At 37.1% G+C, this 22880-nt stretch overlaps 1 protein-coding gene across 1 annotated transcript in view; it reads right to left on the minus strand.

Moving 5' to 3' along the window:
- Positions 1 to 22880, minus strand: part of NEBL (nebulette) — a 148999-nt gene that overhangs the window by 82409 nt on the left and 43710 nt on the right. The window contains 4 exon segments of the mRNA XM_020966871.2: positions 2735 to 2836; positions 5052 to 5165; positions 18290 to 18391; positions 19384 to 19485. Coding sequence (XP_020822530.1) covers positions 2735 to 2836; positions 5052 to 5165; positions 18290 to 18391; positions 19384 to 19485 — 420 coding nt within the window.

Genomic DNA, 22880 nt, shown 5'->3' on the forward strand with positions numbered 1-22880 from the left:
GTATAATGTTACATTCTCTTTAAAATAGTTGAAACCCAGCCTCTGTCAAGATATGCCCAGATCCCTCCAAACTCGGTTTCTGACCAAAATAATATAATTAAATGTACTTTTATTTGAATTTATCATAGAACTATTTATGTAAAAGAATTTCATCACCCTAGAACAAAACCCAGGTCACAAGAATGTATGACATGGAGTAAAGTACTGGGGAGGGTTTAATGGTTGTTTGAAGGTCAAAAAAAAAAACTGAAGTAGAAGGCTCAAGGAAAAGCATTTTATTGATTTTTATAAGGATTGCTATGAGTCAGGAATAAATGCATGTAATCGAAAAAGAGGCAAAGAGTCAGTTAACATGTAGAAGTATGGAATTCCACATCTGTGGGTTTAGAGGAAATGACATGCCAGTGTGGTTTCAGTGGGTTGAAACTGAGATCTAATTTAGGGTCTGTCAACAGTTCTTTATGTTTCATTTCCTGCATTGTAATAATAATAATTGTGGGTATTTCCATAGTCTAGAGACTTGCAGTGAACTATGTATACAATTGTTCATGTGATCCTCAATACCCATGAAATAGATACAGCAAGGATATAGTAAGCATCTCCTTTGTTCCAGGCACTGTGGTAGATGCTGGATATATAAAGAAAAAGAGACAGAAACAGAAGACAGACAGAGAGGGGAGATGGAGGGGGAGGGAAAGGAAGGAAGAGGGAAGAAGAGAGAAGGAAGATGTGGAGAAAGAGAGGAACCCAGGCAGAAGAGAAGGGAGGAAAAAAAGGAAGGGAGGGCAGAAGGAAGGGAGGGAGGAAGGGAGAGAGGGAAGGAAGGAAGGCAGGGAGGGAGGTAGGGAGGAAGGCAGAGAGGAAGAGAGGGAGGGAGGGAGGGAGAGAGGAAGGAAGGAAGGAAGAAGAAGGAAGGGAAGAGAGGGGAGAGGAAGAGGGGAGAGGAAAGGAGGGAAGGAGAGGAAGGAAGGCAGGGAGGAAGGAAGGAAGGAAGGAAGGAAGGAAGGAAGGAAGGAGGCAGAGAGAGGGAGAGAGAATTTCCAGATTTCTGCCCTCAAATGCTTATATCAATCATGAATGAATGAACCTAAAATAAGTGTGCCATTACAAGTAGTCTCTCCTATATTAATCTGACATAGAGCAAGGACACAGTAAATATAAACTTTCATTGGATACAATTATAATGGAAATGGTGGGGGGAGGGGTTAAGAGAAGAAAATTGCAATTTATGTTAGGTTAAAATTTAGAAGAAGCCAATTAGTTTGCATGCACAGCTGGGGTGGATAATACTCTTATCTGGGAAAATGGGAATGCCAGGAGGATGTTTCAGAATGAAGACCTAAAGAACAAGAGCAAATTAACAAATTATCCCTTGCTGACACTTCAGACAAATAAGCTCATTTACAGATGACAAACTGATACTTATGGGAGCCCTCCCGACTTGCAAGATTTCTGAAACCTTTACAATGACCCAAGCACTGCTTTAGGGGAGAGGGATCTGTGTACAAGGAATGACATAATTCTTACTTGCACGAAGCTCCTAACAGACTGGCTAGGCCTTGGCCACAAGGTCAGAGAGTCTGAGTGATCTGCCCAAGGTCACAGAAGGAGTGACAAGGCTAACAGGTGAATTCCTGGTTTCTTTCATTCCAAATGCAGCCCTCTTCACCAAAACTAGTTATCAGTATGTTCTGAAGCAGACGATGTCCTTTATTATTGAAGAGTCTGGAATTATCGTATATAAACAATGATAATGGGACTTTAGGGACATTTTGGTCCCAAACATAATCTAGGATTTTTTTTAAAAAATTGTCAATCTACTAAAGAACTGCCAATATTTGGTTTTTGCTTTTAACTCTTTGCTGTTTAGCCCTGACATTGTTTGGGACATGGGACTTTTGAATCCATGATTATGGCAGTCCAAGACAAGGATTCCCCATCTGCGCCATGTGTCTTCATCCAACATATATTTTTTCTCTCATTCTTTTTCTGTTTTAAAAATATGCTTTACAACAACAACAACAAAAAAGATAATACACTTGAGATCAAATAAAAGAGCTCAACCAAGCGACTGTTTCCTTGGAAGGTGGGCCCAAGGTCATCTCGGGGGAAAAAAAGGCTCTCAAAGCCCCATAACACAACTCCTGGTGGTCATAATGAAAATCAGAAATACTTTTTGTTAAGGGTCTGAATGTTCTAAATGACCAAAGAACGAGGCAAAAACAACGAGTCCACATTGGTATATGTCAGAAATACTTTAAGGAATTTTTCAAAAAAACCGTTCCCATTGTGCACTTCTAAATATACTGGTTTCTTCCTTAACAAATTTGCCATCATGGGTTCAAACAAACAAGCAGAAACATAAGGAAAGGAGTAAAATGAGTATCAATAGAGATTCGTATTGATATTTCATTTATATAATAGTACATTGAGACAATTTTAAAAATTAGATGGCAAAGGAAAGAAAAGAAGCAAAATGGGAATTGTTTCTCTGAAAAACAAGGTTTTTGTACTTTCAAAAGAATTTTTTCTATCAGTACCCACCAAAGTTCTAACGGGAATTATTATTCAAAAATGATGGTCTTGGAATGATTATGCAAGGAAATCAATATTTTGAATCAAATTAGTTGTCAACAAAGAAGTAAACACACATGGGGGAAAGGGCAAGGAGAACAGAGTAATATCTGTATTACAAATGGCCAGTCAATCTCTCATGTAATAAAAACCAACTTACATCACTGAGCATTTTGCTGGTTTTCAAAGCATGGTCTAAAAACAGGCTCGGGAGAGATGAAACTGGATCATGCATCATCTGAGCGTCTTTCTTGTACTGCACCTATAAAATAACATAGAACAAAATGCAATCCAGCAGAAGACACGGTGAGCTCTATTTTGAAAGCAAAACATGACAACAATTGTGTTGGCAAGTGGCCTGATTAATTAATTGCAAGTGGCCACTAGATGGTGCTCATTCACTTCTGAACAAGTAGAAAATTCAATTATCCAACCATTTCCATTTTCAGATGCTGAAACAATGTTTTAATAGGCACTCCAATTGTTCATAAAAACAAGGCAGCGAAGTTAATTGTCACATTTTTTCAAGAAATCATTGCTTTTCAAAATCAAAAAAAGAATAAAATGTATAACTTTATTCCTCCAAACCAATCCTTTAGTGTTTGACTTACGATTTGTGAGAACATTATTTAATCTTCTACTGACCTTGAGTTCACAAGAAAATTTGTAAAAATGTTATTTTTTAAAAAAGAATCAGTATTCTTTACGATTTTTTTCCCTTTACAGAATATTTCACATTGATTGCTTGGGAGGGAGGAAAGTGGAATGAATCTAATCTATTCTGAGAAGTCCTCAATAAGCAGCATTCATTAGATCTTGTCTTTATTTTCATTTTACTTTTATTTAATAAGATCTGAAAAAAGATAATAAAATAAGAACAACAACAAAAAAGAAACTCAGGATTCCTAATTACTATGGAAGATAAGAATAGCAACTTGTAGCTATAAATATAAATTACAAGAACATATCCTTCCTATGTGATTATCCATGAAATCAAGATCCCCTAATTCCTGAAGGGCTTGCCTTGAGCTAAAGGTTGAAATGGTTTAACAAAACATTATTCAATCATGTAAAGATTTTTTTCAATAAAACATTTATGTTCAACTACAGCAAAATGCATGGTGTTTTTTTTTTCTAATTGCGGGGTATAGTTAGGAATGTGAAGCAAAAGAAAAGCCTAAAAATATGTATTTTAGGAGGCAAATGTTTTCTAATTAATTACAAAAATAATTTGGAATCTATTTTTTTAAATAAAAGACATTGAGGACTCAGTTTGTGAACTACAGAGTGAAGGGCTGTAAATTATATGGAAATGTTGTACTACGTGCCAGCCTTTTTTTTTTTTTAACAAGATTTTGGATACATTCCTAAAAAGTTGCATCTAAATGTAATTGTTTTAATTTTACTGTATTTTCACACTGACTTACATTATTATTTTAAAGAAATATAAAGAAACTATCCATTTGTGACTGTCATTTGTTCATTATTTTTTGCTTATGAAAACCACGAGTTACAAATGCAGAGTGCAGGTTTCTTTTTTCTTTCCCCCATAATAAAGATATTTAATGAATGGAGAGTTGGCCTCAGTCAGAGACCTGATCTAGTACAGTCTTCGATCCAGCCTAGCTATATGACAATGTATGAGCTATTTAACCCCTCAATGTCTCCAAGCTACTCTTTAAGTGTATAAGCTAAGAACTAGGTGTTGACTTGTATCGGTGGATGGAGTTTCCACATTCAGAGTTCCCTACATAGATGAAACCACCAGTCTGGAAAAAGAAAGGGGATGAGAAAGGAGAGGGGAGGGAAGAATGAAAATAAAAGGAAGGAGGAAGGGAAAGAGGGATGGAAAAGGGAAAAGAAAGAAGGAGGCAGAAGGAAATAGGGAAAGAGAAAAGATGATGAATCAGGGTCCTTGGCCTGTCTTTTCAAAAAATCAGATTATCATATGGTGGAGCTCAACCAAATGTACAAAGTCATTTTGGTCCCAAACATAATCTAGGATTTTTTTAAAAATCGTCAATCTACTAAAGAACTACCACTATTTGGTTTTCGCTTTTAACTCTTTGCTGTTTAGCCCTGACATTGTTTGGAAAACAAAGCAACTAACTTCAAAGAGAAGAAAGGCCAATGGAAATCAGCATGTGTATGTGTGTGTGTGCGCGCATCACACACACACACACACACACACACACACACATATTGTAGATATACACTTATATATACACACAAATCAGTAAAGAACCAAATCACATTTATTTGTTCTTTCTTTTCCTTAAAATGTTATTTAAAAATCACTGCACACAATCCTCTTCAACAACAAAAAAAATGTCAATTGATTCCTAATGCTGAATATAGTAGCAACAGAGAAGACTTTTTTTTTATTTCTTTATTTTTTGTTGTTTCCTTACATGTTTTTGGTCACACATACATCCTCTATAGATTTCAGGACAATAAAAATAAACAAATGAACTTACATCACTTGCAAGTGTAGCTGCAAACTGACTTTGCCTAAAAGAAGCACTTTCAAGAGGATTATAGTGGTGTTTCTTATCCTTCATTTCATTATCAAATTTTTCTCTGTATTTAACCTGTGGTCAAAAAGAAAAGAAGAATATAGCATGTGCCTTCACTCTGTAAGAGAATGACAGGTTGATAAAGAATGTGGTGATAATACATTTGGATCAATTAAAATAACTTTAGAAATGAATTTCTAAGACTTGAAAGTCTGAGCCATACAAAGTTGTATCAGATGTAAAGCATCAAATGTTGCCTTTAACACTGAAGATGATTGCCTTCAGAGATGTGCAGTAGCTCCCATCCTAGCCAGAAGTCAGTTACAAAGCCTATGTGCATATCCAGGCTGACATTTCTCTCAGGGAATGTTTGTATTTCTGCATTACCAATATGCTATAATGACGTGCATACAATACACATTTCTTTACACCCCTAGATGCCACCAGATATACATAGGTCAATGAAGATGTCCCTGTGTAATTTAATTCAGAGAAAAACGGTGAAGTGCATGGCAATTTTAAAAGGCGGTCAGTCATCCACTGTCTCTGATGTCCCTGAACACTTTGACACATGTTCTTCTGCTATCAACTGTGGGGTTAAATAAATTAGCTTCAGTTAATAATTCCACATTCAAATTCTCAACAAATTGTTTGCCTGTGGCTTTGGACATTCATTGTTGCAGCTGCACATATAATGCTGAGATTTCTACTATTTAACTCATATTATTTATTTTGGAGCTACTAAGTGGAATTACAAATAGCCCAAAGGACAATGGAAAGACTTGAGCGGATTGTAACATATTACCAGGATGACTTGGAAACAAGAAGTGACATGAAAGACATTACAAAGGTTGTACATGGCTAGAGATGGGATGTTCATATAGCAGAAACTAATCAAGATAGATGGATAGTCCCAGTGGTAAACGGGAACCCCCAAGCTGATGAAAGAATAAGAGGAGGGTCTCTAAGGAAGACCTATGAAAAGTCATTCACAAGAACAGCCCATGTTACTACAGAAGGAAAATGACTGCTTCCAATAGCCCTAATGAAGGCTCCAGTTTCTTTCTCACTGAGCTACCCTATGAGACACATACTAGCCATGGGACCAAAGGTAAGCTACTCCACTTCTCTCCGTGTGCCTAGACCTCTCTGAACACTGTGTTAACACAGAAGTCACCTGTTCTACTTTATTGGAGAACACCAGGAGTTCAGCACTAATGAAATCACGAGTCTGGACCCAAAAAAAAGAATAATCACAAGGTCAATGGGCCTGGAATTGGGAAGACCTCAGTCCAAATCTTGCCTCACAGGGGCAGCTAGGTGATGCAGTGGTTAGAGACCGGTCCTGGATTCAGGAGGACCTGAGTTCAAATGCAGCCTCAGACACATAACACTTACTAGCTGTGTGATCCTGGGCAAGTCACTTAATCCCGTTGCCTAGCCCCCCCAAAAAAAAAATCTTGCCTCAGACACTTAGCTATGTGATGCTGGACAAGTCACTTAGCCTCTCTGCCTCAGTTTCCACAGTGGTAACATAGGAATAATAATGGTACCTACTCCTCAAAATAGTGAAGTTTAAATGAGATACTAACTGTAGAGCACTTTGTACAGTGCCTGGCACATAGCAGGTGCTTAATAAATGCTTGCTCCCTTCTTTCATTCTTTCTATCTTACCCATCCAACTACAATATTACTACATACTTTTCTTCATATGTTTAAGGTGTCTGTTCTGCAGCATTTGTTGTTATTTATTTTGGAAAGTGATTTTAGTGTAAATAACTTTCATTCTCACTGAGCATGTGCCAAGAAATAGTTATCCAAAACAGAGATATCGCTAGCAACATTTCTGGGTGGCCTATGGATAATCTTGGTGGGCACATTAAATTACAGGCTGTTCAGAACTCCTTTTTCTTTTTTTTTTGTTTGACGTCTTATGGATTTTCTATCACATTCCCCACAGCCACTGTTTCCTAACATTTTCCATTCTCAAGGCCCCAACCTCATTCCTAAACCATATTCTGGAGTGGCCTTGCTGGCTACTCCACTGATATCTTGGCTAGCCAAAGTGAGCTGCTCCTATTATGCTCCACCACCCTTCAGAAATTCCCTGGACCATCATCCTTCTGCTACTCTTGCCTCTGAATAATGGAGCTTCCGTTCTTGAGCTTTCACCTAGGCCCTTAGACCTTATCACTCTGCTCTTTACTTGGCCCTTACTCCTTCAATGATTCCATTTTTCTTACGTCTTCATTCCCTCATTATGTGCTGACTCCTTCTTTGCAGCCTTCAACTACAGCTCTAGGGTAACCCTCTTCTGAATATCTGATGCAATATTTCCACCATTTTTCTTCCTTTCAAAATGCAAGCATTGCCTAGAGCTCTGAGCTTGGATCTCTTCTCTTTCCACATTTTATCCCTTCTTAACCTCATCCACTCCCACAGCTCTGTTCCTCACCACAAAGTAGATGAATGAAGGCTACATTCGTTCCCCTTAGCCTTGACTTTTACACTTGGGCAGATGGCTAATAGCCTACTCAATACCCTAGAAAAAGGACCAACATCTCAAAGTCAACATTTCCCAAACAGAACAAATTGTCTACTCAACTCTTCTTTTTGTCTCTTATCTGTCTATTAAAGGCACCAACAACTTTCCTAAGAAGTTATTCTTAACAGATACCCTACCTCTCACATCCCACCCCTATAACCCAGGGCCCTCCTGAGCCCCCTCCTTTTCTGTCTCTAATTTCTCAGTGACCTCACCAATTTCCATGAGTTCAACCATCATGTGGCAATGACACCCAAAACTAAATATACAACCCTCATCTCTCTTCTGAGCTCCAATCTTGCTTCCTACAACTGCCTCTTGGAATCACCCCAAGGAATCTTAAACTCAACATGTCTAAAACAGAGCTCATTATCTTTTCCCCTAGGTCTACCCCCTCCTCCAAATGTGCCTGTTTCCATCAAAGGTACCACCATATTTCAGTTCACTCAGATTTACAAAATTGGAGTGATCCTTGACTTTTTTTTCCTCTCTCTCTTATCAATGTTAAGTTGCAATATTTTTCCCTTCAAAATATCTCATGCATCCATTCCCTTTTCTCTATTCACACCACAAGCACCCTCATTCATGACCTAATCACCTCTCTCCCAAATTATTTCAATACATTTCTAATTGGTCTCCTTGCCTCAAATACTTTCCCTCTCCAATCCATCTTCCGGACACTTGCCAAATTGGTGCTTCTAAAGTACAATTCTATTTGTTTTTCTATTTTTCACTGGGGAAGGAGGTAGTGGAAAGAAGAAAAAAAGTATTTTACTAAGTAAGAACAATTTAATCATATTTTTAAAAAAAGAAATTGACCTAATATAAAGAGATAAGGAGCAATATTGGGTATTAAGAAAATAGATCCCTGTGTGAATTTCAAATATTCCAAAAGCAAGAGTATAGTTTGTTTGTTTGTTTTTGTACTTGGATAGAGAGATAGAGAATAATCTTTATAAAGAACTAGCAACCACCCAGGCATAGATCATCAAATGTGATATCAGATATGTTAATTTTAAAAAAATGGGACACAAAATCCAAGAATGAGAGGGAATTTCAACCAAACTATCTCAACATGGATTGGAAATTAAAATATGAAAACATAATTATCTAATGAATTGCTTATTTGCCTTTCTGATAATTTTCTTTACACAGTAATAGAAGCAACAAAAATGGTTATTTTGGATTTTATTCTTACCCCCCAACAAAAAAAAATGAGTTGATAGCATGAAAATGACAAAAAAAAAACTTTGGGGAAAGAAGCAACCATTTGAGTTTTGTTTTATCATTTATTAAAAAGGAATTGAAGCCCAGGACAAGAGAGAAGATATCAAGAAAGCAGCTGGTCTAAGGTATTCAAATACCCTAGTCCAGAAAAACTGCATATGTGACAGCAGAATCAAACCTGGTAGTCTTTGAAAAGAATGGGACAGATGTCAGAAGCCTAGTAAGGAACAATGGTAGCAATTTTTTTTAATCCAGTATGCCACACCACTTCTCATCCTGACCCTTTATCTACCACTAAGGGCCCTGAGATTATTGTTGATTGAGTAATCAAGACCCTCAAAAAAATCCAGAATCATTCAAAAGAGTTTTGTCTAATTCTTCACATAGGAAAAACCAAATATATAAAATAAAATTCTAATATGTAACTGGACAGATAATCTATGGATCTTATCTATCACCAAGTGCGCGTATCTTGAATGGACAATAAGTTAGGCCCCGAGTTGGTCAGGAGGAAGAAAGAAGGCCTTTAGGAAGTCACAAAATTTAGTCTCCAATAATCTCTGTGAAACAAGGGCTCATGTTTTTAATACCAATATTCTTCCTGGGGAAAGGCAACATTATATAACAGGGAGCTGTCCTTGTAATAAAGAAGATCTGGGTTCAAACCCTACCTGTCGGCATGCTGGCTCTGTGAACCTGGACAAGCAACTTAACCTCTCAGTGCTCTAGGCAACTAAGATGATAAATTAAAGAGAGAGTACTGACCTACATTTGTAGAGGGAGTGCCTTCAACTGGGAGTTCCCTGTATCGATGAAATCACAGATCTAGTCCTTATCCTCTACTTTCTATTCTGCTCGTGAAAGGCAGCATGGTATAGGGATATAGAAAGCTGACCTCAGAGTCAGGAAGACCTGGGTTCAAATCCACTCTCTGACCCATAATGGCTACGTAGCCCTTAGTAAGTCCCTTGATCTCTTCATGCCCTAGGGAAGACTGTAAAACTAGAAGTTGAAGAGAATATCCCTGCCTACATTAGTAGAGGGAATCCTCTCAGCCAAGGAAATCCCAGGTCCATTCTTCCTAAAATGCACAGATGTGACTCATGGAACACTATGGTGTGCAAAGAACTAAAATTGTGGCTGACACAAAAGCGCAATGAAGAGGCTCACTGTGTTGGGCATGTATAGAGTGCAAGACATTACAAACCAGGAATAAAGACTGATAAAAGAAAATGGGTTGAACATGAGGGGAGCGCAAAAGATGATCAATGGACAATCCATGTATTACACTGGCATTCTCATGATGTTGAGAGAACTTTACGAAGGCTCCAACCACCCTGGGTAGACTCCCCATAATGAACCAATATGAAAACAGACAAGAGGCACAGAGGATGGGGAGCAAATAAATCCTATGTGATTGGAATCGCATTGGAATCATCAAAAATTCCAATGAGAGCAAGAATCCACTGGAATACCAGAGCAACCCCCCAAAAAATCCATTTATTTTAAATGTACTAATTTAGATGCAAAGAATCATAGATTTGTAACTGAAAGGGTCCTTCAATACTGTTTAGTCCAGCCCCCTTCTTTGTTCAGTGACCTACCCGAGGTCACACAGGTAGTATGTAACCAAGACGGAATTTGAAGCCAGAATCTCTGACGACAACGCCAGTGATATTTCCATTATATAATGCTGCTTGTGCTGTCTACCCCATTAGAATGTAAAGGGCAAAGACTTTTTTTTTTATTTTTGCCTCTGTAACCCTCAGCACATAGCACAGTGCTTAACATATAGTAGATGCTTAATAAATGTTTATTGATATATAATTGGAACTCAATATTTGGGTTTAAAATTTGTTTCCTGCCCTACTACATTGTGAATAAATAAATGGTACCTGTAGGTGGGATTATTTTCCTGCCTAAACAATGCAGGGAAATATACAGTGTCTACCCACCGGTCTTGCTCCCATTGCCATATCACTATTCAGGACATTAGCCCCTCTGTAGATGGTCAAGCATGCCTGAGAATCCTTCTTGCTAGATTAGGACAGTACTCCTTACTTAGCTACTCCCCATATGTTCTGCAAAACAATCTATAATGTAAGACTTGAAGAGTGACAGAAAGATAGCACCCCTGTAATGCCTCTAAACCTAGTCTAATTATTTTGAAAATGGATATACAAAATGGCTTAAGTAATATGGCTTTTTAATCAAATTATAAACATCACATATAAAGTTTCACATCCACATCTAACTGTTAAGTAGAAAATGACAAACAATATGATTGCTCTTTAATTGTATTATAAAGGGCATGCATAAAATTCCTTACTCAACTTGATGATTTCTATCCATTGGCAGATAGAACACATTCAACATAGATAAGGCACATAGAATCCACACGTTAAAAATTTGCTAAAGAATACTTATACACAGCCCAAGCAGGTTTTCTGTACAACTGAATGCTTGAAAAAGCCACTGGAATGAACTTCCTACTTATTGGAGGAATGCTGTCATGCTTCGGGACAGACCAGTGTCTTAATTTAAAGGTCTGAGGCACCGCTTCTAAATCAAATGGTTCAAAGCCTTCATTACCGAGAGTGTTGGGTTTCACAAACCAATGACATCACCCACTGTTCAGATTTACAAAGGACTTAAGAGAGGCACAATCCTTCAGCAAGGAGGGCAGCCTAGAAATCAGTCACTGTACTTACAGCATTTATCATGCTCATACAAATACATGGCAGGACCTAAATGGAAAATGCACAACTGAAACTTGATGGTCAATGAAATGTAGAGCAAATAAATAGCAAAATGAAACATAAAATTTGTCTACAAGCTATCAGCTCCCAGAAATTTAGGATGGAGTTAAAAGAACATAGAAAAATGTAATCAAAAGAAAATAATAATGACTCAGGGCATTCTGTGAACTTACTATTAAAACCAAAAAATCAATTTTAAACAAAATAGCAGTTTTGCAGCCATTTCTATAAAAAATAATTAACAGCATATAGAATTTTGTGCCAATTATGAATGAATAGTACAATTTACAATCAAATTGATTGTTATATTTTATAATTAATAAGCTACATTTAATACTGAGTACTGGTAGTGATTTTTAAGCAAGTAGTTTTTATAGAAAAAAAATGATAAGCCTCACTTGGCATCAGCACACAAATGAATGAGATTATTTCAATGAAATGAGGTACAATCAAATTGATTATTATATTTTATAATTAATAACCTATATTTCATACTTAGTATTAGTAGTGGGTTTTATTATTATATTTTGTAATTAATAAGCTACATTTAATACTGAGTATTAGTAGTGATTTTTAAGTAGCTTTAGTAGCTTTTAAGATTTAAGAAGTAGCTTTTATAGGAAAAAATTATTATAGACTTTACTTAGTATCAGTACACAAATGCATGAGATTATTTCAATGAAATGAGGACGTGTGGCTTCACAGTGTGGGTCATGTCTGGTGGTGCAGATCACTGCCAAACATTGCTTTCCCATTCTATGCAACTTTCATTCACATCCTCTCATGACTGCCAAACGCTATCCACCTGGCATGCGAGGGGACTTCCTCTAGGTTCCAACACTACATAGCTCCCAGAACAGAAGAACTCAGTGGTTATTGTTGGACAAGGATCACAAATTTAGTTTAATGTAAGCCAATCTAAAAGTCATGTCACTCTGCTTTCTGCAATTTCTGTAATGTCACTATAGAAGAGGAAGTGTGCTACCCAAGACCAAGGTACATATTTCATTATTCTTTATTCGTGGATTGCCATAGCCAATGAATTCAACCCCTAGTGACCAACGTACTGGTGCTGGGTAGTATATTTATGGTAGAGCCCAAGAATGATGTACTAATGGGATGGTAATGTTTCTATATGGCACATGTAAATACCGAATTAGTCTCATTAAGAGAAGCGGGAAGAATTAAACAAGTGACCTCAAGTGACTTGACTTTTCTAAAAACCCAATCATTTCCCTCTTTTTTACCCCTGGAAATAGAAAGGTAAAGTACCCACCTGGTTGTCTAAAGGCCTGAATATCGCACCATTTGCATAGTATATTACAAGAACTTATCATGCAAAAGCCTAACTTTGCTTGGAATTAAAATAAATCAGGCCCAGAAAAACTATGTAATGCAAAGACCAGTCTGTAATTCCCAGACCCAAACCTGACAGAATACAGTTGAAAGCAGGACCCCACAGGTATTCTTTCCTCAATCTCCCTTGCACAGAAAATTAAGCTTGTCATTGAAGAAGATATTTAAGTGCTCTATGATGATATTTTTGTGTCACTAGCTAAACTGGTCTACATAGAAAAAGAACAAGTGTTGGCAAGGCTAGGCTAAAAAGAAAACAGACGTGCTAGAACAAAGACATGCTTCTAAGGCATGGGAAATGTCAATGCTATCCATGCATTCTGCAATTTGAAATACACTGATTAACTATTTGATACTGAGCGGTAGAGAGAGGTTTTTGTTTTGTTTTAAAAGAGGTTCAGCTTTTCTCTTTTGGTATTATTTCTTGGTTAGAGAAGATGATTTTAGGTTTCTGGGAGTTTTTTTTCCCCTTTCTCTGCCTTGAACTGTAGCTCAGTGGGAACTGGCTTGTTTTGCCTGTTCTTCTTCTGAAGGTTAAGAGATTCAGAAACTCACTTGTTTGTTCCACCTAACCAGGAGATCCAAAATACCATTGTCCAAGACCACTGTCCAAGAGAGCCCTGGGAATTTTTATTTCTCTGTCCAATCTTCTTCAAAGTGCTTTTACTATGGTTGTAATGGGATATTGTTGTGCTGTAAGAAACAATGAGCAGGATGATTTTCAGAAAAACTTGGACAGACTTACATGAACTGGTACAGAGCGAAGTGAGCAGAACCAGGAGAACACTGTACACAGTAACAGCAATATTACATGATGGGCAACTGTGAATGACTTAGCTATGCTCAGCAATGCAATGATCCAAGACAATTTCAAAGGACTCATGATAAAAAATGCTATTGACCTCCCAAAAAAGAACCGATGGCATCTGAATATAGATTGAATCATATTATTTTTCACTTTTTCTTTATTTCTTCTGTTCTTTCCTTTTTTCTTTTAGTTCAAGTTTTCTTCCACCAAATGACTAATATGGAAACGTTTTACATGATTGCATATATATAACCTATATCAGACTGCTTACTGTTTCAGGGACGAGGAAGGGAAGAAATAAAGAATAGAATTTGGAACTCAAAACTTAAAAAAATGTTAAAAGTTGTTTTACATGTAATTGAGGGAATTTTTTTTTTTAGATTTAAAAGGTGCTTTCACTATAAGATGCAGTTTCTACATCTATCCCATATAGTCTCTCTCTAGGAAAGCATCATTCCCTCTCATTAACCTGTTCTCTCTTCTGTGTATATGTCTTATCTGCCAGAAAGAAATAGAGAAAAAAAATTTTTATTCTTCTTGGAGACAAAATGAAGAGATGCAATACCACAATTAGGTAGATTCAGAGCTGTTCAGATGTCCAGACCCAAAGATTATGCAATTAACAGCTTTATGATAACTTGAAAGGAGAGCTCTAGAATCTGTGCTTGACCCTCTGCTGTTTAATATTTTTGTTAATGACCCAGATATAGGCATAGATTATAGTCCTATTAAAGTCGCAGATGACACAAAGCTAAGAAACACAGCTAACACATTAGGCAAGTCAGGACTGAAAAAAGAATATTAACATAAACATAAACAAACAAACAAACAAATAAATAAATAAATAACTTTAAAACTTTTAAGTTTATACATACAAACTTATACATATAAGTGGTTCGTTTTTGGTTTTTTTAAATCAACTTCCCAAGTGGGGTTGGTAGAATTAGACAGCAGCTAATTGCAAAAAGATCTGGGAAGGTTAATGGACTCCAAGCTGTGTGTGGTAAAGCAGCTAATAAAGCCAATGTGATCATACACTACATTTAAAAGAGGCATTGTGTCCAAAATGGTGTCCTCACCCTTATTAGAATACATCCGGAGTATGATATTTAGTTCTGGGTACTGCATATTAGGAAATACATTGACAAGTTGGAGAATGTCTAAAGAAAGGCATCCAAGAGGACAAAAGACCTGACGTCATTTCTATCACATGAAGATCATTTTGAGGCACTGGAAATATTTAGACAATAGAGAAGACATAGTGGACACTTTACCACTATTTTAGAATTCTTGAATAACTATCATGTGAAAGAAAGACTAGACTTGTTCAGCTTGGCACCGAAGGGAATCAGAGGAAGCTGAGACAAATTTCAGCTTGAGATCAAGGTAAAATTTCCTCATAACTGGAACTATCCAAAAGTGGGTCAAGCTGTGTTAAGAGATAGTGAGTTCTTTCTTGCTGGAGGTCGCCAAACAATGGCTGGATGTTTACCTTGGGGGTATATTTTTATTCAGACAAGAGCTACAATAGATGATTGCTAAAGTCCCTCCCAACTCTGAATGAAATCCTATGAATCCAAAATGCAAGATCCATGTGATGTTATCATGGTGGGCATTCAAGTTCTTTTCATTCACAGAACTGACAACTCCGCACATACTTTAAAATACAGTCTTCATGAGTTGCTATACTCAAAGAAATTCCATCACTTTGTGGTTAACTTTATGGTGATTAGCCTCCACAAACTTAGTTAAGAAGGGATTTGGACAAAAGATATGGTTTATCACTAGGCTTGTATTCTGAGACTTTCTAGTTTGCCAAGCCTAACCACAGTTTGCTTTCCATGTACATTACTGCCTGCTAAAATACAAGGATCACTTCCACTTCCTAAGGAGCATAAGAACTATGGAGGAGAAATCATAGTATGTGCAAAATGGAAAAAAATATAGAAAAGACAAATTAACATATTAAACATATTTGTTAATTTTTTCATTGAGATGAAGGGAATGTGCAACTAGGTTAATCAAGGAACAAAGGAGAGAAGAAAAAAAAAGAAAAGATGAGCTAGGAAGTACAATATCTTCAGGGAATAAATGTCACCATCTCAATTGCCCACATGCCTATGGTTTCCTTCCTTTACTGTTCCTCAAAGTCAGTCATGGCCTGAGGCAATATTCAGCTAGTAGTGAGATATTTTTCTGTCAGACAAAAGTATCACTGAGGCCCACTAGGTTATGGTTCCTCAAATTAGCTGTTAGAAAAACTTATAAGTAAGTTTATATTATAAATGAATCACTGCTGAAGTCTTATTCTAGAAAACATACATTCCTTAATTGAAGGAAGGATTGTTCTGGTTTTACCTTTTTATCTTCAACACCCAGCATAGTGCCTGACACATTGTTAGTGCTTAATAAATGTCTGTCACTATAATGTGGAGGTGACCAAGGGTTTGTTTGAAGGTCCACACCAGAGAAGTACACATTTTGGGCCCAGGGATGGACTATAGGTCTATGATCCAAAGACTGGCCTCTCATTCTAGCACCTTTTCTCTATTAAATCCTAGAGAGTTTAATTTACAGATCTTTCAAAATGCGGAACAATTTTATTCGGTTATCTGTCGTCTTAATCGTCTCATCACTCATTTCCTATTCATTCATAACATTCCTTTCTCTAATCTTGCCACTGCCTTCTTATAATCCTCCTGGTCCTATCTTGCCCCATTCTTATTGCTCCTTCTTTATCCCACACTTTTCCAACATTTTTCTCCTATCTCTACATTTATTTGCCTGCAAGGATGACTCTGCCCACATAATTTCTCATCAACGCATAGATGAGACAGAAACTATAATTATAAAATCCTCACCGGAGAAGGGGAAAGTTACATCAACCACCCTTAGTGCTGGCCAATAACTCTGCAACTAAGGATGGGGTGTATTCATTAGATGCTCAAGAGCTGTGGCCCAGCTGTCACTTTTCTTGCGATGCCTCTAGGATATCAGACTATCAAGGCTGTCTGGCAATTTAGCTCAATTCAACAAAAGTTTGTGAAGTGCCTAGTATGTATAAGATACTGTGCTAAGTAATGCTCCTGCAATGACAAATAGTGCCTATTCTTAAAGAGCCTATGCTCTATTTGGGTATTCATGAAAAAATATATAAATACAAGATCACCTCATGAAGGGGACAGAACTAAGAAAGGGAAAAGGCACAGAGAGTAAGCACGACAGAGATACAGAAAGAGAGAGAGACAGAGAGAGGGAAGGAGGGAAAGAGAGACAGAGGTGGAGAAAGGGAAAAGGAGAAGGAGAGAAGAGAAAAGGACAAAGACAGAGCATGTGTCTTGGCAGAAATGAAGCAGTTTTGGGTCACGACAGATGAGCTTTCAAGTTACATTTTCTTAGCTACTTCTCTCACCCCCTTAACCCCAGCCCTAAGCATCTGAGCACTCAGAACTAAAACATTTAGATTAGAAAAAAATGCTTTAAAATGTCTGCTTAATCTATTTCAGCACTTTGTTCTTGCAGGGGAGGGGTTCCTCATTTTCCAAATGAGGAAACAGAGGACTAAAGAGGTGAAATGCTTTGCCCAAGGTCATAAGGCCACATGGCTAGTACGTAGTGGAGATAGGATTTGAACCAAATTCTTTGACTCCAAAGTTTTTTCCATTGTAGCAAACCACCTCTCAATGAGAGGTCAGACAAATATGCTAGAGTCCTAGAAGGTAGACTTAAAAATAAAATTACATTTAGTTGAAAAAGCTAGAATTAAGACCATCTGGTTTCTTTTGAATATGTGAAGATTCTTTGCCTGGACCTTGGTTTATTTCATTGGTGTTGGGAGATCTCAGTGAGAAAACCCTCTCTACCAACATAAATTAGCAGTGTGTGGCTCCTTACAGAATTAGGAAGTGGCCTGGGGTCACTGGTAAGTTAAGTGACTTGCTCAGGGTAACACAGATAGGAAGTCTAAGGGAAATTTGAACCTGGGGTATTTCAACTTCTACCCACCATGTTATGCTACCTATTATATTGAAAGGATGGAAATGAAGACTAATGGTTTAAAAATATGGTGGGGAAAATAGATGTTTTATTTTAAAATGTTAATACATTATTAACAAAATGTTCCAATTAATATTAAATGTATTGAAATTATTCAATTATTAAATATGTTATGATTGTTCAGGGGTGGGAAACTCCTTGCTTAATCAGTTATAAATTCTAGAAATCCCAGAGAGCATGGTGAAGTAGCCATACCTACTGACTGCGAATAGGATTTGAGCCTGGGAAAGAAAAAGATTTTATTTTCTGTTTCAAATTATACCTTATTGTAATTTTTAAAATACTGAACTTTACCAATTATTGCAATCCTAGCTGATAAACTAGTTTCAGAAATTTTCTCTTTGCATTTTCATGCAATTAAAGATAGCATCAAAAATGAAGTATTTCCCTATATTACAAGAAATGAGATCTCTGAATAAAGTCATTGTGAGGCCCATTGCCATCTTACTTGACTAGAAAGTTTAGAAGCTTCCATTGCATGCTCAAAATCTGGCCTTCCCATCACAGCTGGTTCTTTATTCATTTCTCCTTTTCCTTTTTTGTATTCAGCCTAAAATGAATGAACAAAAGAATTAGGATCATTTCTATATACCAGAGAAAAATTGTGTTAGTGCTAACCCTTTCTACCAAAAAAGAAAAACCACAACTTGACACTAAACGGTAACTATTAGAATGGGAATGGATTTTTCCTTTAAAAACAAAACAACAAAAAATAAAACATAATGGCTATTAAAATAGTTGTTAAAATTAATTCAATTTTTAAGTCACTAAGTCCAGTAATCCTTTTAGCATGTTATGCATCTAATGACTGTGTTTATAAAAGGTGGAAAATTATGGTCATTATCAGGATGAATAAACTTTTGTGTTGGCAGGAAACCTATAGGGCTATATCCATTCCCAGAAACTGGCTTGGTCGAAGTGGTCAGGCAGATGAATGCAGTCAAATGATCATTGTTCTCATAGAGAAGAAATGTGGAGGAGAGGTTGGCCTGTCAACAGAAAATGATTTTTTTTTCACCACTTTATCAGTTGTTTAGAAAAGGTGAAAGTAATTTATCAAAGAAAAATTTCTTTAAAACAGAAGAATTTTAGGCAGGACTTGAAGGAGGGTGAAAGTCTTCTGAAAAGTAGAGGAAGAAAGGGTAGAATCAACATAACTAAAGGTATAGAATCTATTTCAGTGAAGAATTATTTGAGTCAACACTGTAGACTCAGCTTGAACACCAAGATAAGGTGTGTGGCTATGGTCTCTACCAACTGTATGTTTCCTTTCCTGATGCTCTAGCCAAGTAGTGGACATGGAAAGTTATGCATTAAAAACTGATTAACATACATGACCAGAGGGTTAATTGTGGCCCTAAAATACACTTTGGAACCTGAATAATCCATATAAGTAGTCAAAACTGAACAAATTAACCAGCTAATTTCCAAAGGGCTATTCCTTACTACTAAAATTATTAAAATATTACTAAAATAGGAACAGAATTTCTAGGATATACAGGGAAAATTATTTCAGCTTTAGAATGACAAAACGTAAATTACATTGCTAATGATCTTGGAGACTTGGGTTGCCATCTTGATGTCTGGTCTGTCAATCCCCGCATTGTATTTATGATTATCCTCTGCATCCTTCCTATAAGAAACCTGATTAAGACAAAATTTCATTAATAAATACATTCATACATCACCATCATCAATGTAACTAACATTTGTATAGTGCTTTACGGTTTGAAAAATGCTTTCCTCACCATCACCCCATAAAGTAGGTATTGCAAGTAGTATTATGCTACTTTCACAAATAAGGAAACCAAGGCTCTGAAAGTTTAAATGACTTGACAAAGCTCATATTCCATCTAAGAGCTAACATTCAGACTCAGGTTCTCAGGATTCTGAGTCTACCGTTCTCTATTGAGTATCTATATAACATTACATTGGCAATGAATGCATAGAGGCTAATATTTTGTAAACAGAGTATCATCTCAGCTCATTTTTGCTTTAGGTGAATTATTTATTGGACTATATCAGTTTGCTCAAAGGGTCTGATCTAAAGGAGTTCAGTCATTTTCTTAAAATGACTTTTGTACTGAGTTTAGAATACTCCTCATCCAGGCACCACAATTAAGGAAATCGTTACAAAACTAACTAACTACAATGAGCATATGAACAGGTATGGGTTGTTGTAAGTGCGAGTAGGTGGGTGAGTGTGTGTGTGTGTGTGTGTGTGTGTGTGTGTGTGTGTGTGTGTGTGTGTGTGTGTGTGTGGCATAATGGATAAAGTGCCAGGCCTGGAGTCAGGAAGACTCATCTTCCTAGGTTCAAATCTGACTTCAGACATTTACTAGCTATGTGACCCTGAGTAAGTCACATAACCCTCTTTGCCTCAGTTTCCTCATCTGTTAAACGATTGGAAGAAGGAAATAGTAAACCACTCCAGCATCTCTTCCAAGAAAACCTCAAATGGGTCACAGAGAGTGGGATGTGACTGAAAAACAACAACATAGTTTAAAAGGTTTCATATATAGTCCTAGCAACAGAACGTGTCTCCCATCAGACTTAGCCTGTGAAGTTTCATCACTGGAAGGTTGGCCACTATGTGAAGGGTTTTAGCTACAGCAATTCTGTAAGACTGCCCACTAACAGACAGGGGACACTCACCTGCTTCAAGGCTGGGATAACAATAGCATTTAAAGAGCACTTCAAGGTTTACAAAGTGCTTTGCATATTGATCTTCACAACAACCCTGGGAGGCAGATGCTATTTGTATCCCCATTTTATAGATGAAGAAACTGAGGCTGAGAGAGAAAGTGACTTGTCCAGGGTCACAGCGCTAATAAGTGTCTAAGGAAGGATTTGAACCTAGGTCTTTCTGACTGCAAGTCTGGCATTCTACCCCCTACACTACCTACCCACAGAGTTAGTTAGATAGGAGTAACCGTAACTATGAAATTATGGAAAATTTTAATGTGAAAGTAGTAGAATGAGTAACCACCATTAAGTGGTGAATAAAAGATAAAAAACTCTTTTCCATATTTCAAAGCATAGCAAGATAGTACACAAGAAGAAGGATTAATGAGGCCCCAGAGAAGGATGTTAGCTTCTCTAATTGACAGAATTACTTCCTAGACAACATCCATGTAACTATTTGTCTGTCCCCTTCAGCTAGCTCATGATTACGTTGTTTAAAAACAATCATATTTCTCCTTTGCCTTTCAAAACCAAAGGCAAAAGGATAAGGAATGGAAACATAATATTCAAATCAATTTTAATTTAACTTCCTCTCTCTCCTTTCATTCTCTGCTTTATCTTTCTCTGACTTCGGGATGAGGAATACATTTGTAGAATACAAGGAATTCGGTAGAATGTTTTCTTTCTCAAGTTTTAAGAGTGACTTAAGTAGTACAGGTATTACTTCCTAAAAGTTAGATAAAATTCACCTGTAAATCCACCATGACTAGAGTTTCCCCTCTCTTTGGCAGTTTCTTTACAACTAATTCAATATTTGAATTGAGGTGTCTATTTCATGTCCTGTTAACTTTGGTTCATTCCTATAAGAATGACTTTTATCATAAAAGTTCTTAACTGGGTTCCATGAAGCTGGATGGGGAGGAAGATTTAGGAAGACAGGCAACAGACATCATTCTGACAAGGGGTCCATGGACTTTGCCAGAACTCCAAAGGGTTACATGACACACACACAGAGATTAAGAATCTATGTCTTAAGACTAAATGCATTTTTTAAAGAACTCATTTAATCACAGATCCAATCCAAGAATTTCCTTTCAGTATAATTTAAGTGAGAATCTTTTCTTTCAATATTCCATTACTGACACTGAGACATTTACCTGTTCCAGTCTCATACACACAGAATAATAAAATTACTAGATGGGAAAATGAACTAGAAAATACATTTTCTTTGTGTGGTGGAACTAAAACTTCTAGTCATTTGAAACAAGGCCACTTTAGAGTGCAAAGAGCTAATAGCAAAGATGATGACAGTCTCAGCCTAAAGTGAGTCAAACTTAGGCTGTGTAAATGACCAATTCTCAGGTGAAAGCTGGTCCAAAAGTATTACCCACTTCCCAAACTAAATGCTTCCAGATTGTTACATTCATAGGAAAATTGTAGGTTGGGGGAAAGGCCATTTTGTTGGACAAAAAACGGGGGAGAGAATGGAAACCCTTATGTTTTGAAATCTATGCTTTCTATAGGCTTATCTAATGATATGCTGTTTGGTCTAATGACCACATAAAGAGAGGTGAACACCACAAATGTAGCAGGAACATAGACTGTGAACAGCACCCTGCCATCCATGTAAATCACAAATTAAAGGCCAGCACTTGTGGTTCAAAATAGATATTAAGACTGAAGTGAAGGCTACATTCAAACCCAAGGAAAAACCACAGAGTCTCAGAGGAAAGAGGTGAAGAAAGTATAGTTAACTCACTATTTCCATGTGCCACTAGCACGGCTCATGGAAATGAAGGCTCACCGCTAGTTTTGTTGAAAGCATAGGATAATGACAACCTTTTATTTTTCACCCTTTGCAGTGATGTCAGAAGGCAAGTCTACAGCAATATGTTTCTGCAAGTGAATTATTTGTCTTCCCACTCCGCCCCCCTCCCCTCCTTGCCACCATAACCCAGAGCACCTATTACTTACGTTGGAGAGAAAGTCATCTAACATTTTACAAATGTCTGCAGTATGTATTTGTTCCATCCTGAGGCCTGTCATACTCCAGTGAGAATAAAAATGTTAGGCAGCAGAACAGTAGTTTGTCAGAGGTAAGCCAAGGAAAGAAAAAATATGTTTCCTATTTTCTCAAGTCACTTCAATGCTTCGATACTGACCCTTCCCACTGGGACAACTGGCTGGCCTCTTTTACACAGATGCTATCTTATCCTGTCTAGTGTAATGCTTTTTATGGCATTAGGTTTTTAACGTAATGGAAAGGGAGAAGAGAGAAAGTGAAAGCATTAGAAAGCTCCCAAAGACCAATAACTCAGAGTAGCATATGCAAGCAAAGGATTCAGTGGTGTGGG

The sequence above is a fragment of the Phascolarctos cinereus genome, unplaced genomic scaffold (genome assembly GCF_003287225.1).
Source record: "Phascolarctos cinereus isolate Bilbo 61053 unplaced genomic scaffold, phaCin_HiC Scaffold_1;HRSCAF=81, whole genome shotgun sequence".
Classification (NCBI taxonomy): domain Eukaryota; kingdom Metazoa; phylum Chordata; class Mammalia; order Diprotodontia; family Phascolarctidae; genus Phascolarctos; species Phascolarctos cinereus.